The sequence below is a fragment of the Nestor notabilis genome, unplaced genomic scaffold (genome assembly GCF_000696875.1).
Source record: "Nestor notabilis isolate BGI_N333 unplaced genomic scaffold, ASM69687v1 scaffold5363, whole genome shotgun sequence".
NCBI classification, from domain to species: Eukaryota; Metazoa; Chordata; class Aves; order Psittaciformes; family Psittacidae; genus Nestor; species Nestor notabilis.
The window spans coordinates 1,891-20,889 of NW_009921378.1; the positions used below are offsets into that span (position 1 = coordinate 1,891).

At 36.6% G+C, this 18,999-nt stretch overlaps 1 protein-coding gene across 2 annotated transcripts; it reads left to right on the forward strand.

Annotated features, from left to right (window-relative positions):
- Window positions 1-642: 642 nt before the first annotated feature.
- ANXA1 (annexin A1) lies at window positions 643-13,271 on the forward strand. Of its 2 annotated transcripts, none has more exons than XM_010011116.1 (12): window positions 643-717; window positions 2,820-2,913; window positions 3,324-3,418; window positions 4,982-5,095; window positions 5,681-5,771; window positions 6,818-6,897; window positions 7,879-7,935; window positions 9,279-9,372; window positions 10,015-10,110; window positions 11,069-11,127; window positions 11,759-11,881; window positions 12,901-13,271. In XM_010011116.1, exons 1-12 carry the CDS (start codon window positions 652-654, stop codon window positions 12,958-12,960), a joined length of 1,029 nt encoding a protein of 342 aa, XP_010009418.1. In that variant the 5' UTR covers window positions 643-651; the 3' UTR covers window positions 12,961-13,271. The 2 variants fall into 2 exon arrangements, with proteins under 2 accessions (XP_010009418.1, XP_010009417.1); XM_010011115.1 differs by having other exon boundaries at window positions 652-726; window positions 12,901-13,077.
- The last annotated feature ends 5,728 nt before the right edge of the window (window positions 13,272-18,999 follow it).

An 18,999-nucleotide genomic window follows, 5' to 3' on the forward strand; every position in this document is an offset into this window, starting at 1 on the left:
GAGTGTTTAAAATAAAAAGTTACCCTTTTCCCTTCTAAAATAGTAAATACTCTATTCTTTTATAGAAATTGGAGGAAATATGTAAGAAATAAGGAACAGTGTACGTGAAATTGCCTAATTTAACTTGTCTTCCTTAGGAAGGGGCTGGTCAAAGGAATCACATGAGAGGGAATGTCTTTTGTCTTAACATAGAAAAATTTCAACCACAGTAAATGATCAGACAAGAACACTTGTTCACCAATGATTTTAAACAGAATCAAATATTCAGTAAGCTAAATGAGCATAGCTGATGCCATAACTAATGGGGAAACACAGACTTCAATTTGTTTCTAGTAACTTTCCTTTGTAAGTCAATGTTAATGCTTAGATATTACCTAATCTAAAACTTCTGCAAGTAACTAAGGCTGTAGGGGTGAGCAAACAGTTGTGGAGTATTGCATCACCTGGCAAACAGAAACTTACCTCCTTCCAATAGCACAGGCCAATTACTGCTTGGGAAACTAACCTCTGCATATCATAGTTGAAGAGAAAGGATTTTGAGAGTGAGAGATCTTGAGTAGCACTGGTGCTGAAAATGGTGAAAGATGGTTTGTAACTTGATGAAAAATTGGTTTTATACTTGGTGCGTCTTTTCACAGAAACTCTGTCAACATGGCTATGGTATCAGAATTTCTGAAACAAGCATGGTTCATGGAAAATCAGGAGCAGGAATGTATTGTAAGTATTGTAACCTGAGAGCATCATGCTTATTTTTAAGTACTTTCAGAACTGATTTAAAGGTATAGGCTGCCAAATGTCTTTAATATACTCAAAGGGAGGAAGAACAATGACGAAACTTCAGCAGATTAGAAGTGGAACCCAATTTTATTGCATCATATAATCTAATGGAATCTAATAACCTAGTAAGTCTGCTATCAGATGAAAAATTACTCGTATATGCACCTATCAGTCCAGTTATCAATTCCTAGGCATAAAAAGTTAGGGTAGTGAAATTGTAATTTCCAGTGACCAAGCACTGATTCACTCAAGTCCTCTCTTTAAAGTAGTAATATGATGCACGGGTGTGTGAATGTGTGCGAACATGTTCAGGTGACGTACGTGAGAAAATCAGGGGCTCATAGGCTGAGGTACAGGAAGCCTTAAGTTGCAGTGCAGGAGTGTAAAGAAGAAACTAAAGTCACTAGTGTATGTCCTAGCTTTTGAATCATATGTCATGCGTATGGTGCAAAGAGTCATAGTATGTAATAAGACATCTCAGATGATCAGTACTGGTATTGATTAGAAGGGAGGCTTGTGGTGAGAAATGAAGAGTTAGTGTACTAGGATGACAAGGAGTGTCTTTATAACAATGAAGATACTGAAATTACTGTCAGCAAAGGTCAGGTAAAGCAGTACACTGTGAAGTCCAGAAGGTCCAGAAAGAAGGAAATTGAACACAGGGCAGAAATTTCAGTAATTTTGTAATTTTGACTCCACAGCGTTTTGTGCATAAACCTTTGGCTCCCTCTTCCTACCCTGCTTGCACTCCCAAGGTTCTGAATCACTCTGGTTATGGCGGTTACAGTTTTTTTATTGCCACTCATTTGACATGGAAACCGGTGTATGAAGACTAACCTGGTGTTTCTGGGAAACAGTCAGCTAGCCAGTCCTATTCCTCTGTTGGCTGTTTACACAAGTCACAGTGGTTTTTCTGAAAGTATGCAAAACACTGCTTTAGTATGTGGTCCCTCTGCTCTCTTACTCCATGTATGGGGAGTTGAATGTTTAATTTTCAGGCATTGGAAGTGTAAAAAATTTGGTACAGAGTGCTGTAGGCAAACATATATCATAAGCCACTTCTTTTGTGCTATTTAACTTTAGAAGTAAGAGATTTTAAAAAAATAACAACATTTTGAGTTGTTGAAACAGGAAAAAGAGTGATTCTGAAAATGTTTAGAATCTACTGTGTTGTGTTTTGATTTTTTGTTGGGTATTTTTTTAAGTAAAAAAAAATCTCAGTATGTATCATTCCAATGGGAATTTTCTATAAATATTTAATCCAAGAATCTTGGAGCATTTTATAGCTTCTGTAAAAGAAGTAGACATGGGTTAGATCGTGCTGTTGGGTTATAGGCCCCATAGATTAACATGATTTGTCATGTTGTTGACTTAGGGCAACTGATGTAACATGTCATGTAGTGGAACTCATCATCCTTAGGTATTCTCAGGGCCCTCTAGACATTCATTAGAGAGTCAACTCCCTAGACTCCATTTAGGAGTGGATTTACCAAAGGCAGATAGTAGATAATGCCTGTGAAGAAAGTGTGGCTTACATGTCAAGTTTCAAGGAAGTTAGGTAACAGTTCTACACTTCCTTGTAGGATTAGGTTTGAACTTTGCTTCAATGTCTTGCATGCAAGAAGTGCTTGTAGCCTTAGATATGAGTCAGCTGAGAAATCACTTCATGTGATGTGCAGTCAGTTTGTTTAAGATGAGCACAGAAATTAGTAGCACTTTACTGGCAGTGCCTGTAGTATTTAATTGTGGGTTTAGAGCATTTAAAACTGGACATAATTGCTGAAAGTGGCAGTTAAGAAGTAATTTACTGTGGAATCTGACCCTGAGAAATAGGTCTCCAGGTACCTTTCTGTTTAATATAAGAGGTGTGAAAAGAATAGATCCAATCATTATCTGTTACTGAGACTGTTTAGTTCTCCATAGCTACAAAATTTCCTTGATAGTCATAATAGGTAATCCCAAATACATGGTTTATATAGGCACCTAAAACTGCTTCTTTGGAATGAGCAGTTACAATTTTTATTTATATTTTTCCTCTACAGAAAAGTTCAAAAGGTGGCCCTGGAGTACAGGTATATCCCAACTTTGATCCATCAGCTGATGTTGTTGCTTTGGACAGAGCTATTACTGTAAAGGGTAAGAGGAGTAAATATTTAACCTGCTCTATTAGGACTCTAAGGAAATTTTGAAAATAGCATGAGTATGCTGTCAATTTTTTTTTATTTATTTTTTTGTTTTTTATTTACTCTGTAGTGTGAGTTCTGCACTTAGAACAGTTTTAAGACTTTCTATATGAACTATAGAAACACAGGTTTCTGTGTTCTCTGGGAATCTATTTATTTGGTTTCTTCACTACATCATCAATTGTAAGTCAATAGATGATTACAGTTTTTCCTTTGGTTAAACTTCAGTGTGTCAAGAAATCAAAAAATGACATAACACAAATAATAAAAAATATTTAAGAATATTATTTGGCTAAGCAATGCACTAGAAACTGCTATAATATTTCAAACATATTAGACATTTTGCTGTTTGGTGACTCATAGGTGTGGATGAAGCCACCATCATTGACATTTTGACGAAAAGAACAAATGCTCAGCGTCAGCAGATCAAAGCTGCCTATCAGCAGGCTAAGGGAAAGGTAAAGTATATTCAAGACAAGCTGAAATTTATCTAAACAATGTCAGAATGGTAATACCCTGCAACTATACTGCCAGTGCTGAACTCTTGAATACAGTGACCACTATTTTTAAATAAAAAGAAAAAATTTGAATTCTGATTTTTCAGGTTTTCAATGCCCTAGAGGTTTTTAAAATCACTAAATCACTGGGAATGCAAATTTCAGTACCACCTGGAAGGCAGTCTGCTGAGAGAAAGGGAGGGATGGAGAAAGGGACTTGGGGACACCTCTCTGAATATTTAAGTCCATATATAATACTAAACAGGATAGGAAAGTTGTAGGACTGTAATGCTGTTCCACAAGTATACCAACACTGGTATAGGGGTGGGTGTACAGGGGCAGTGTGCTACCTCTGAGTGGTAAAACTGCTAGTCACTGGAACTGAGATGCTTGGAAATTACCACGTTTCTGGAAAAACTTTTACTTGCTCTGAATTTTCTCTATAACAATTTTTCTCCAGTTGAACCTGAAACTTTAAATTGAAATTATAATTGCACAATTGGTATACCAGAGATATTGAGCATTTCCTCCTTTGAAAATGATTCCTTTGAGTGTAACTTTTACAACTGGAATTTCTAATTAATATTTGAAAAATAAAATTAGATTTTTCTAATAAAATTAGAAAATAATATATCATTTAGCCTAGATTTCCTGTTTCAGTTCGGGAAACCTCACTTGTTTTTTTCACAGCCCTCTTCTTTGGTCAGAGGAAACTCCAGCCTTGCAATTTTATCTTTTAATGAGCTAAATCAAAATATCACTTCAAAGATCTAGTGAGACTAATGCTGTTAGATTATTAGATATGATGGTTCCTGGCACACCGTCGAAAGCAGAACAGCACTAACTATGGACATAGTGCTGGTTTCTGAAATTATTGCATTGGTTTAGGTATCCTGACAAAGCAGATTAACCTTCTCACACTTACAATCACAACCTGGAAACATATTGGTAGAGAATAGGGCTGTAACTTTTAGTGTAACAAAACACACTATTTAGCGTTTCCAGATATGAGGCAGAACACATATTTTTTATTTTAACTTAAATATAGGTCAAATTACAATATAGCCGAAACCATATCTTTAGGACTTGCAGGTTTGTGTAAAGGAATATTACACCATGTCCACAGAGTTTCTGCTGCAAATTCTGCATCCTTCATGCAACAAATGGATGAATTAAAATGTTATCCAGATAAGCAACTCAGTCATACTCATAACAGCAATATACATTCTATAAAAAACCAAGCAGTGTATTTTGAATCTGCTTCTGATACTGTAAAAGAGGGAATATGGCTGAATTGCAATGTGTGAAAGCACTCCTTACTACATACTGAAAAAACTTGACACTTCAATTAACATAAAGGTGACAAATTTAAAATTTCATTTAGGGCTTCTTAATTCTTTCTAGTAGCTAAAGGAATGATGTGGACTAAGATTCATCAGATTTGAGACTGGTTTCTGGACTGTAGCTGAACAGCAGCTTTTTACCATTCACCGACTTGGTGTATTCTTATTATTCCTATCACAGAGTCTGGAAGATGCCTTGAAAAAAGTTCTGAAAAGCCACTTGGAAGACGTTGTTGTGGCTCTGCTCAAAACTCCAGCTCAGTTTGATGCTGAAGAACTAAGAGCCTCTATGAAGGTAAGGTAAAAATATCTGAGAAAAAAGTTTTCTACAAATATCAGGGCCTGTAAATGACACTGGCCTTGGATTTCAAAGCTCGTGCGTTGTCTTCATTTTAACCCCATTTTGTAAAATATATCTATACCGGTAATCCAGGTTCTGAGAAGAGCACTGATCAATTTCCACTGAATGTCAGAGTTGGAGGAAGTATTTTTGTTAGAAGGAATTCTTTCTGCCTTCTGAAAACTGACTGCTGATGTAGTAGTAGAATTGTAATGTTTACATGTATGTTTACACAAAAGAAAACCAAACGGGATGGGGATATTTTTCTTTATAAATTTTACATTTGTATCTTTTATGTGCAATGCTCAGCTCCTTTAGCACTTCTTTTGTTTACCAGTGATACTAAATGAGATAACAAATTAATTCCACAAGACCTGAAATAACGATATTGTATGGAAAAAAATGTTTTCAATTTTTCTTTCTTGTTTCATGTGGGGCCTTTAAAGACAATTCCATGATTTTCATCTTAATTCTGTTCTTCTAAATTTTGAGTTTATTGTTATCAAATAACATTTCTAAAAATTCAATTACTTTTATCAGGGGCTTGGAACTGATGAAGATACCCTAATTGAAATTCTGGCTTCAAGAAATAACAGAGAGATCAGTGAAGCCAGCAGGTACTACAAAGAAGGTAATTCAGAGCAAGAAAGAAGTATTAACGGCATAACTACAGCAGACATATTACAGCCATAGCCCTACTTCTCAGTATGGGAAGCTGAGATGACATTGTAGGAGGCAAGTAAAGCTTCACATGAAATGGAAAGAGTTGCAGGACAGAGAGGTCGTACTGATTTTTTCTGATCTATGTGGATCCCAATACAGAATGTAAATGCACATCATTACTGCCACAACTGCAAATGTCTCATGGAATGGGCCATGTATTTAGACGCTTCTAGGATGCTAGCAAAACCCAGCTTCTTTTCTTCTCTTGTAACTAAACTTTGCTTGTGACTTACGATCTCACTAGGCTTCTGAAAAATGTCTTACTGAGTTAGCAACACAGGTAACATTAGTGTAGGAGCAACCAGTGAACTGAAGGACAAAAATTTTTGAATAGATAACTAGAGCATAATGTGGAATCTCTCATATATGTAGAGTTTATTGCAGTCAATCAGTGTTGTCAAATTAAATCATGTTTTCCGAGATTATGAACTAACTTTTCCAAGAGATTTAAATCATGTTTTCCGAGATTATGAACTAACTTTTCCAAGAGATTTAAATTCAAATTGTCTCAGTTAGAAACCCAGATTAATAGTTTGAATTCTGGAGGAGAATTCTGTGACTGAGTTCAGTGCTTATAAGAACAATGAGAAATAAGATTAAAACACACATGGCTCAGAAAAAATTTCAAGCAGTATTTTTTTTTTTTTTTTGTATTTCACAAGCAAGAACCCAAGACAGTACCACCCACAAGACCTTTGAGAAGCACTTTTTCATCAGATTTTGTGTTTAGCACATCCCAGGGATTAGAGGACATGTTACAAATATAACCCTTCTCTTGAAGATGAATGAAAGTAACAAAACTGCATTTGTAGTGGGCATATTTAAGTGGGAAATTAAGAAAAGGCTGAAAAACTCATAGAATAGTTTGGGTTGAAAGGGATCTTTAAAAATCATCTAGTAAACCTAGTTGATAACTTTAAAACAAACTATAAATCCTTTTTCTTTTGAATTCAGTGCTGAAGAGAGATCTGATACAAGACATTATCTCTGACACATCTGGAGACTTTCAGAAGGCTTTGGTTGCTCTTGCTAAGGTACACTGTGATGAAGTTTTTTGAGTGACATTATCTGTAATAAAAAAATAATGTTGTCAAGACTATTTTAGAGAAATACATATAATAACTATGGATTTAGATAATATTTATTTGCATTGCTTTTTACTTGCATATCTTAGATAATATAAAATTCTTCTTAAACAAGACATGATGAGATTTTGTCTCAAATGCATTTTAAAAACCAGTGCTGTTTATTATTTATCAGTTATGCTTTTAAGTTTTTTTTTTTTTTTTGCGGAAACTGTCTGTAAGCACTTCAAAAAGCAACAGGCATACTGTCATGTCAATTGACTAGAAATAGAAAAAGAAAAAATGCTTACAATTAAAGAAACAAACCTTTTGTATTGCTGTTAAGATATGTTTCTAGTAGTTGGATCCATAATAGGGCAGGCAGGGTGCTAACATGTAGATAAAGCATTTTATGGATTTCTATTCAAAAGCAGATGAGTTGCCCAATAAAAAGACCCCATTAAAATGCATAAACGTTTGATTCTGTAGTTGTTAAGTACATGTACATAAAGCTTATACATGCATGCAGGATTGTTTTTTTCACACATCTATATGAACAGTTTTGATTTTTTCAGTTTTGGTTTCAAACCGACTTGAAAGGAATCTATTGAATTGTAATCAGGGAGAAAATCACAGCTTCTAAACCTACAACTTCACATTAAGAAATAATATTTCCTGTGGATTTGAATGTAGGACTTCAGAAATAAGTTGCTGGTGACCTTATAGAAGTGTGAGCTCTGAATGATTTTTCTTTCCAACCCTAACCATTTTATGATTCTATGATTACAAATAAAACAGCTTTATTGACAGAACGATTGACGTAACTGTACCTATTTCCAATTACGTATTAAGTTATGCATAAGAATGGCAGAGCAGAACTCTAAAATTATGAGTTTTGGTAAACTGAATGATTGTGAGTACCAGTGAATTTTAATTTATTTATTTATGTAGGCTGACCGATGTGAAGATTCTTACGTGAATGATGAGCTTGCTGACAATGATGCCAGGGTAAGATCATGCTTGGCACTCTGAAGAACTTCTTTATCTGACTTAACTTGAGATTACAAACTCTGGCTGTGAACATTCTACCTGAATCTTGTGCATTGCAGACCTAATAGAGATTAGTATTATATGTAGCAATCTTTTCTGAGTGGATATTATTTTACAAAGTTCACTTAAGCTTCACTATCTGAAGGAGGTTAAATCTTAGCCATAATATCTAGTTTCAGAAACATTTCTGCAAGACCTCTTCTAGGTCATGTAAAGCAATCAGACCATTTGAAGTAGTGGTCAACAACTGGAGAAATTAGACACAATATTCCTTCTGTTTAAGGCACGATACTTGAATTAACGGATGAGGGTATATTAATGAATGTGTAGAATCAGCTGCTGTACCTTGAACCAGTGTACACTTGCAGTATATTAGCTATAGTTATTGCTTTACAGTGATGAACCTTTGAAAATTACTAGGTCAACCTCACAGCCATTTTCTGAATAATTCTGAAATAAAAAACTTACCTTTCTCGCATTTCTTCCACAATTAGAGTGGCTGTTTTTAAAATCTTGGTAAACCTTTGCAGTCTTTTCTGATTTTTCACATGTAAAAGTTTTGATCATTGTTACAATTTAAATGTGGATTTGTTTTAAAATGATTTTTTAAAAAAGCCTAACCAAGAAAAAGCCATTGAGCAATACTCTTTTTATTCCTGCTACGTTAGGAGTTTAGTTTTATCAGATACAAAAGGTCAGTAAATTAATACTTTGTCTAAGCTCAAAGGTTCAATATCAATTCTCTCGAATTGGAGAGTGTTGTTAAATCTTCTTTGCTACTGTTTGGAGGTCTTTGATATTTTTAGAGAGGTTTGAGAAGGTGAGGAAAATGAAGGAGACTTATTTAGTTCTTAATTTCCATTAAAAAGACAAGAAGCATTTGGTGGATAAGCTTCTCCTTCACAGTTGTCCAGTTAATATTAGAGATAATATTGTTTGTCTGAAGACTACCACTCCTAGACTTATGTGCAGACTATAAACATATAAAGATATATGAAAAATGTCTTCATTCAAGAATGTAATATAACCAAGAGAGCTAGATGGTGATCGTAAAATGTCTGAAAATATGTTTTTCAGCTGCACAATGCTCTCTAGGTTCTTATGGCATAAGTGAATGACAAAGTGTTACTTAGCAGAGCTAGAGTTTGAAGATTTGTAGAGTTCTGTTAGGGATTGTGTTAAGGGCTGTAGTTCATTACTGACAAGCAGTGGTCTGCATTTGTCTTGTAGCTTCAGAAGTACAGTATTCCTGCTTGAGTGTTACTATACTGATGTAAATTTCACTACTTCATTTATGACAGGCCTTGTATGAAGCAGGAGAGAAAAGGAAAGGAACGGACACTAATGTGTTTGTTACTGTTCTTACTACAAGAAGTTACCCACATCTCCGAAGAGGTATGTTGGATGAAACTTTGTGCTTCATTTGAAGGGTACTTGGAACATGGCCTGCTCATGAACTCAGAGAAAATATAGGTTATCAAGATGTGAATCTGCCTACGACAAAGGTCTCTGTAATTGAGCACATAATTGCTCTTAGGGTGCAGTTGGCAGCTGCCAACTAGTACGGAAAGAAACTAGTTCTTTCTGTACTAGTGACGAGCAATATCATTTAGGTTGTTAAAACTGTTAACATGATTTCTCACATGGCTAGTGATCACAATACCAAGGGATCAGTGTGGCAGGCATTAAATGCTCCCCGAATATAGTCTTGCTCCTCAGCCAGTTTGCCCTGGGTAGAGGGATATAACCCAGTGTCACAGGCTTGAATGGAGTCATTGGACCACCTCCATCCCTGTCAATGGGACCATAAAGCCTGTCATGCTAATGAAGTCCCATTCCTTATGTTGACTCCACCAGTCCATGCAGTGACACTGCTCTTTACATTGTGCTGGCTGAAAATGGGAAAAAAAATGCAAAAGATGACCTACAGTCATCCATGTGCACTGCTGAAGTGGTGAGGGCAGAATAAGGCAGAGGCAATGCAGGGAGGACACCATATTTTCATTACTGTTCACTGAGTTTTCTTTCCTTATTTAGTCTTTCAGAAGTACACCAAATACAGCAAGCATGACATGAACAAAGTACTGGATTTGGAGCTGAAAGGTGATATTGAGAACTGCCTGACTGCCCTTGGTAAGTGGTTCTGCAGATTGTAACCTATTATATGTACTGACCATATGAAAACACACCTTTTACTTCTGTCATGCTTGCTCTGATAGGAAGACAGTCTGGGCTTAACCTACTTCATTGAGAAACATGCTAAATAATATTTTCGATAAATCTAGTATGAACATAGACATTTGAGTTGTTTAAATTCAGGTAAACCTGATGAAATACTTATCCTGATATTTAGAAAGGTCTTGTGAAGAGAACAGATGTGTCATCAACATAGGAAGACCTTTACAGAAAGTCAGTATGCCAAAAAAAACCCCTTATAATATATGATTATTAAAAATAGAACAATTTTCCTTCTGTGGTTTTGTTGAAGAAAATATTCTTTAAGGTTTGTGGTAAAGGTGTATATTAAGAATGTTAACATTACTGTTCCCCATGAACAGTAAGGTGAGGCAGTAATTCTCTTAAATCACTCTTATTAGTGGATCAGGGATGAAATCTGGAAGCAGACACCCATCTTGTTCTCAGCTTTTGTATCACAGTCAAATGTACTTTGGATAAAAGAATGAGTCCCATCAGATCCCTTTTCATGTCAGAAGTCGAGGGCAAGTACTTAGTATAACTTGCTTCACAAAATCCCAGATCACAACCTCTAGCTCTCCTGCAGAAGATACAAATGCTTTCACATTTTTCTTTGTGGGAACTACAACATTTTTCTTAATTTTGTGGCAGGAAACTAGGCAGCACAGTCTTGTCTTTACAGTAGTCTTTCCTGACTAAATTGCTTTCTGAATAGACAGAGGTAAGAAACTGCTACTTCTCCCATATTTTGAAGATGGGTACAAAGAAGTACATATAAAGGATATGCTGGTAGGAACACTGAGACTGCTCTTAAATTGTTTTCTTTCCAGACTTTTGCCTTTTTTTAGTTGTTACATGTACAACAAAGTGACCTTATCACATTGTTTCATTGCAGTGAAGTGTGCGACAAGCAAGCCGGCTTTCTTTGCTGAAAAACTCCACTTGGCAATGAAGGTAATCTAAAAAAAAAAAGCTACCTTTGTAAACATGGAGTACTTTGTAAGCTGGAAAACAACAAGCTACCTAGAGCTCTGTAAGCCCTTTGCATGATAAAAAAATCACTGCAGAATGATATTTGGTGTATGTCTTTCTCTCCTTCTGTTTCTTCCTTTTAATCTTCTGAGTGTCTTTACATAGGAGGAGCTATCTGTTTCCTGTAGTGTGTTCAGGAAGACATTTGTCCACCTACACATGTATCTTTTACTCTAGACAGTGACAGATACTTAGCTGGAACTTTTCTTATTTATGATACAACAAAAATATTAGTGAAAATAGGAAAGCAGCTACAGATCTGGACAAGAAACTTGTAGAAGCCTAATCTTTGACAAGACATCCATGATCCTTTTGGCAAATTTGGAACGTGAATTGAGTAAGGCAGCTGAAGATGCTGAAAGAGTCTAGTATACAGGTCCGGATCTGTAATTTCTTTTTTCTTTTTTTTTTTCCCCCTTTTTTTTCTTTTTTTTGCCTTGTTTTTTCCCTTTTTCTTTTCTTTCCTTTTTTTCCTACTGTTTTTGCTGTTTACTGGTTTGTTTTATTTTGTTTTTTCTTTTTTCTTTTTTTTTTTTTTTCTTTTTGTTAACAGGGCGCTGGGACACGGCACAAAGACCTCATCAGAATCATGGTTTCACGCCATGAAGTGGATATGAATGAGATCAAAGGCTATTACAAGAGGCTGTATGGCATTTCTCTCCGCCAAGCCATTATGGTAGGTGATTTTGGAAGTCCGGTAACGGTTTGTTAACAATTCTCCTGAAAATGCCTTGTTAAATGCAAATTTGTTTGGCCTGCTTTTTAGGTCACTTAAGTAAATGAGTTAAACCAACAAAAATATCTGTTTAAAGGGGGCAGACCACCCAATATATTTTCGAGAAAACTTAAATCACTGAGGTACCAGAGGAAAACTAAACTTGCAAAGCAGCTTTGTGGAGGCTAGTAGACAACACTGAAAAGCAAGTCTTGTTTGGAGCAGAAGCATACTCCCTACATATATTAAAATGCGTTCTTGATTTTTAGTGGCATCTGCTACTTTATCAGTTAGGTGCCAAAGATCACTTTTATTCTTCCCTAAGTGTCTGTGATTTGTAATTTGGTATGTAATTACATCACCTCATCATGTTCCAAAGTGATGATTGCATCCAAACATCCTAAGGCATAGTTTTGCTATAATAAACAGTTCATATATCTCAGCAAAGTAGACTCAAATTTGGGAAAACATGGCATGTAATAATTACACTGAATACTTAACAAATATCATTCATTTCTTTCCAAGCTGAATAAGCCATCCTATGGTGAATTGTACTGTTAGCCTGTGTTGTAGATAATCCTAGACCCAATGTGTATAGTGTTTTAATATTAATGAACATTGGACATAACTGATCAAGGAAGGCTTTTTCTCTTTATCTGGAGAAGAAAAGCTTAAGCTCCTGGGTGGACAGAAATTTTCTGTGCTTCTTTCTTTATTTATGCCATGAGACCCACCCAGGATTTTTATTTGCCTTGTCTATTATCTGGAAATGAATGTGTGTATTTCTAGGTCATATGAATAACTTCCATGAGGGTATTCAGTTCAAGCTCAAGTCTGTGTTTAACATATGTGTTATCAAGTGATCAATTTATTTAGGTGAAGGACTGATGTTTGGTACATGTACATTGAATGCTTACTGAAATTCATTTAACTTGAAACCATTATCCTAACAATTGTGCTTTTTGTACTTAAATCGACAGGATGAACTCAAAGGGGATTATGAAAACATCATGGTGGCTTTATGTGGAAGTGATAACTAAGTTTCATGTTCCTGCAATGCACTCATGCCCAGTTCCTGAAGGTCTTTTTATGTGCCTCAGTTGTTTATATAAAATACAGGCTTTACACAGTAAGGTTTCTCTGGAATGGTACTTAGTCCCTATGTGTTATGTTGAAAATATGTAACCCAGAATGTATTTTTTCATTATCTTTATTCTGAATGGCATTAATATCTCATTGCCATTTGTCCAAAATCAAAGAATGCTCCCGACATTGTATTTGCTTCTTTAATCATGAAAAACGTGAAGTTTTCATATATATGCTAAGCAAATAAACTTTTAAAAAAAAAATTAACCTGTGTGGAACTTTGTATGACCTTTGTTGCTTTTCTACATTTAATTTCAAGTTATCTGCACACAGTGCATGAAAGAAAATCAGTAAGTATCTTAAATAATAAAAAAAAAAGTAGTAATAACAGACAGTGTAGCTGATTCTATACCTTTCCATTTCACTTCAAGTAGGGTTTATATAAGCCAGATGTAAGAAAAATAACTAAAGAGGACTTGTTAAGAAATTCAACACTATAAAAAAGCTTATGATATATATGTCTTGTTCTTTTTCATTTAAATTACAGTGTAAATAAGCCTCTTAAGTTTTGTTCATAGGAAAAAAAATCAAAAGAAAAAATCAAAAGAAAAAAAACCAAAAAACCCCTCTTCATAGCCCCTATAGGACTTTTATCTTTTTCCTGATAAGTTGTGTAATTTTTTATATTACCTTTCAAGTGAGAAAAACTACTGTCACTACTTCTACGACCAATAAAGACAGTTTAATAAAGCAAAAGCAAGAGTCATTCATACACAGAAGCTAAAAAAACCCGAAGATTTTCTTCTCTGCTTCCTGTCAGCAGGTGACGTCTGACAATTTCCCAGGAGGGGGGGCTTCAGTATGGGTAGTGGTTGCTCTGGGAGGCAGTGTCATAAATTACAAATGCCTCCATTCCCACATTTCTCTTGGCTTTTATTGCTGAGCAGCCACCAAATGGTATGGAATAACCCTTTGATCCTGTTTAACATCTTTGTCAGCAACATGAACAGTGGTATTCAGTGTGCCCTAAGCAAGTTTGCCAGTGACTCTAAGCTGTGTGGTTTGGTTGATACTCTGCAGGGAAGGGATGCCATCCAGAGGGACCTTGACATGCTTGAGACATGGGCAATGTCATCCTCATGAAGTTCAACCAAGCCAAGCGCAGGGTCCCACACCTGGGTCGGGGCAATCCCAGGCACAGTTGCAGATTGGGCAGAGAAGTGATTCAGAGTAGCCCTGAGGAGAAGGACTTGACGTCTGTAGAAGAGAAACTGAACACGAGCCAGCTTCAGTGTGCGCTTGCAGCCCAGAAAGCCAACCATATCCTGGGCTGCATGGAAAGGAGCGTGACCAGCAGATTGAAGGAGGTGATCCTGCCCCTCTACTCTGCTCTCATGAGACCCCACTTGGAGTATTGTGTCCAGTTCTGGTGTCCTCAACATAAGAAGGACATGGAGCTGTTGGAGTGAGTCCATAGGAGGGCCACAAGGATGATCAGGGGACTGGCACACATCCCATACAAAGACAGGCTGAGAAAGTTGGGGCTGTTCAGCCTGGAGAAGAGAAGGCTGCATGGAGACCTCAGAGCAGCCTTCCAGTATCTGAAGGGGGCCTACAAGGATGCTGGAGAGGGACTCTTCATCAGGGATTGTAGTGACAGCACAAGGGGTAATGGGTTTAAACTGAAACAGGGGAAGTTCAGGTTAGATCTAAGGAAGAAGTTCTTTACTGTGAGGGTGGTGAGGCACTGGAACAGGTTACCCACAGAAATGGTAAGTGCTCCATCCCTGGCAGTGTTCAAGGCCAGGTTGGACAGAGCCTTGGGCAACATGGTCTAGCGTGAGGTGTCCCTGCCCATGGCAGGGGATTTGGAACTACATGATCTTAAGGTCCTTTCCAAGCCTTACCATTCTATGAATATGAAATGAAGCTGGTATCTTGATTCTGTACCAGAGACCCCTATCTTCTTTTCTCATTTAAGAAAATGCATAGAAGGGAATGATTAGCTGCAGCTGTGGCTTCCTTTAGAAGTTCTGATGATAATCATATATGTTTTGATTATATGCATATAAATATATATATAAAATATGTATGAATATAAATTATATATGCTTTGCTAACCTTTTTGGCATGGGTGACAAGCTATTAAGTGATGAAACTTCGATGAATGGATTTTGAGGTACTACCCATGTTGCTGGCCAGATCCTTGGGGAAAAATACCCAGAGCAAACCTATACTTAATGGATGTGTCATAACTAATTAACTTGTTAGCAACAGATTATTATGTCTAATGGTGAAACTTGTTTCAGTCATTCTGAAACTGAGAGGTGTTGTAACCATGTAAAGGGAAACAATCTGATTTCATCAGCATAGGAAAGAATTTCTTTTTCAAGATGTGTGTTCACCAGAGAAGCCAAAAATACATCAAAAAAGCCATAGCAGTTTTTAAAAAACTACTTCCAATTAAAACTGAAGGAATGACTAAAAATTTAAATTTATTTGAAATGGTTTCTCTTTTTGGCTGAGTTCAAGAGGGTCTCGGCAGCAACGTGTTCTTCGAGAGAGCCCAGCCTAAGCATTCAATTTCAAAATGTGATCAAATGATCACCCTGAATTTTAATTTAAAAGATGAGATGCTATGAATTTAAGTGTGGGGTTTGTAGGACTGTGCAACAGAATTTTGTACATTGCTGCATTCTAAACAACTGTCCTAATTTTAAGATACTTCACTATAATTTTATTTGTAACCTTGCATGAGGCAAGAGTAGTTTCATTTTGTATTCTGTTTGTGTTGATTTCTAAAAATGCAAATGACGCTTGTTTTGAAGAGGAAGAATTAGTGGAGATCTGTATAGTGGTGTATCAGTGAGGAATCACAGGTTTAGTACACCTGCAAGCCATCTGAATCCCCTTAGGCATTCACTTCTGTCTGAGAGGCCCACATTTTGGTATAGTGAGGGTACTAGTTCCACACACATTAAAAAAAAAAAAAGAAGTTTTTTTTTTTTTAAAAAAGTTCTGCTTATATGTCCATTTCATAAGTGTCTTTGATGTTGGGATGTATTTATATGACTCCTTATTTCCATGGCAAATTTGTAGCCAACTCTTACAATCCAGAAACTTCTTCAAGTTCTGCAACAAATAGGTCTTAAGTTAATACTTGTGCAAAAGAGTGATTACAACATCTACTTTACTGCCAGAAGGCTCCCTGAGGGTAAGAAGGGTATTTCTAAACTTAAAAAAAATAGTTTTCAGTTCCATCAACACCTAATTGACAAGATGGTTTCCTGGCATGAAGAAAAGACAGTCCTTGTCCTAAAGAGCTACCCTGTGCAATCAAGGGGAGAGAGAGAACTAAATGAACCAGCAGAAATAGGACAGTGAGGTTGTATGTAAATTAATAAAAGCATCAACAGAGCAGTATAAGTGAAGCTCTAAGTCACTCTAATTAGAATATTCTTAAAGGAAGATGGGTTACCACTGAAGACAAGTAAACAAAGGTAATTTATATCTACTTTGCTCTTGTCTTTCTGCCTATCACATGACAAAATGTCAGATAAAATCACTGCAAATGAGTTTGAAATGTAAGATTGTAAAGACTCCATTCAACAGCATGCTTCTTTCTATGCTGAGCTTCAAGCATGAAATATCCACAGACTTCTACAAGGGAGGGATGACTGCAAAATTTGTGCAGCTGTTCTCCTAACCAATGTCAGAAATTAAGCACCAGTACAAGTTAAAATAAAAGGGGGGAAATAAAAGTTCTTTTCAAGTCTTTCTAAACTTATCTCAAAACCAAATAAAAAGTTAACCACATCAAATTTCAACTGTAAAGCACCACTCAATATTTGCTCAGGCTATCTGGAGGAAGGCTTGCTGGGGCATAGTCACTGTGCTGGAATTTTCACCACTAATTTAGTGAAACACAATGTATGAATTTTAAAATCCTTCTTGTGAGGTGGGGAAAGTAATTTGTAACAGCTTACAAAAAAAAAAAGAAGACTTTCATCAAGCATGAACAGGGGATAGAAGGAAAGTAGCCTGTCATGTTTTCAACACAGATGTGCTTTTTTGTAAAAACATGTATTGGATTTGCAATAGCGTGGAGTTTTTTGCTTTCAGCTAAGACTTCTGAAGAATGGTAGCCCACCCACTTAATGGGGAATGACCATCCAGCCTTTTAAAGCTTATAAAACAGAGGTGAGGGACGAAATCAAAAGGAAAGGAAGTATCAGTAAATATATTACAGGAAAAGCTGTAGTGAAATTCATGAGAAGGCTTCCTTGCATTGCTATAAGTTGATGGGAAGGGAGGGAATGAAGGGGACATAAAAAAGTGACAGGAGGATTGAAATACATTTTTTCATCATTGTACACTTGTAGCCTATCAGCAGGAAAGTATTATAAGGACACAGCTTCAAAGCAACCCTATATAGGAAAGAATGAACCTTTGTCTTCAGTGATCCAAGACAGGAAAAGCTTTCTTAATGGATGCCAATTTTTTAATCAGTTAGATAGTATTGGAAAACGATTCCTTCAAATATCACTAATTCTTTCACTATTGTTTGGTAAAATGCACTGGAAATGCTAAATTTGTTACATTAGGTTATTATTATTTTCTTATCAGCCATATCCTGCACTAGGGATATGTGCAGAAACTGGACAGGCTTTCTCATTTCTTTTTCACTGAGAATATTCTTCTGGCCCTTTTGGCTTTGCCCTTGCAAAACAAATGATAAATTTTCAGGCTACAAAAAGGTATCCAGAGATTCAGAATGGTTTCCAAAAATTTGAGCTCTGGTGCCACCTCGTGAGTAAGTTGAGAACAAGGACGAGGAAATGCAACAGAAAATTGCAAAGAAGCAAACTTTTTGAACACTGTTTTCGGGGCTGTTGGAGTAATAACTTATTATGGAAAAAGGGCTCTTTTCCTTCTTTCTTTTTCCTCTCCTGTTCCAGTATATATATATATTTTTTTTTTAAGCTCTTGTTTCAAAAGAAGGAGCAGGGGAAATGAACCAGGACTAGCTGATGTATTCATAAAGGGACATATAAAGAAGGGTTTCTCAGAGCACCAAGACAGACTGTCATAGAAAATGAAAAAAAAACCCAACAAAAAAACCCCAAAATTAATCAACACCTGCTCCTTGAGAAGAGGACTTGGGGGTGCTGATTGATAAGAAGCTCAACATGAGCCTCCAGTGTGCGCTTGCAGCCCAGAAACCAACCGTATTCTGGGCTGCATCAAAAGGACTGTGACCAGCAGGTCAAAGGAGGTGATCCTGCCCCTCTACTCTGCCCTTATGAGACCCCACCTGCAGTACTGTGTTCAGCTCTGGGGCCCCCAACACAAGAGGGATGTGGACCTGTTCGAGTGAGTCCAGAGGAGGCCACAAAGATGACCAGAGGGCTGGAGCACCTCCCTTATGGAGACAGGCTGAGAGTTGGATTTCCTCACCTTGGAGAAGAGAGGGCTCCAGGGAAACCTTCTAGTGGCCTTCCATACCTAACAGGGGCCTACAAGAAGTCTGGAGAGGGACTTTTTATAAGGCAGGCCCAAATGGGACAGGAAAATGGGGAATAGCTTTTACTATGCCTGTTTCAAACTGCTTATTCCCTCCTTACTTTCCACATTAAACGATGTGGGTCATTGTTGAAAACTGCCATTTGATTTTTCCAAATAGCTGGTGAATGCAAACTGATGAATGAACAAAAGTTTGGACATCTTAGTGCTCATTTTAATCTATTTTCTTTTAATTCCACCACCTCTTACCATATTCTAACCTATGTCAGAACATGGCTGCTAAGCTACTGACAAAGCAGCTCCTTGGAAGGCTATGTCAGACTTCTAGAAGTCCAATTGAATTGTAAAAGTTCTTGCATTTTTTTTTCAATTTTAGAGCAAAGTACTTCACTCTTCATGGAGTCGTGCATGTTTGATTATGAAGATAATTATGAGATTTTTTTGAAGACCTTAGGCCCACTGTAGGAGAG

Coding starts and splice junctions, on each gene's coding strand:
- ANXA1 (XM_010011115.1), top strand. CDS start 652: ATGGCTATGGTATCAGAATTTCTGAAACAAGCATGGTTCATGGAAAAT. Junction 5,096..5,680: donor AACTAAGAGCCTCTATGAAG/GTAAGGTAAAAA, acceptor TACTTTTATCAG/GGGCTTGGAACTGATGAAGA. Junction 7,936..9,278: donor TTGCTGACAATGATGCCAGG/GTAAGATCATGC, acceptor CATTTATGACAG/GCCTTGTATGAAGCAGGAGA.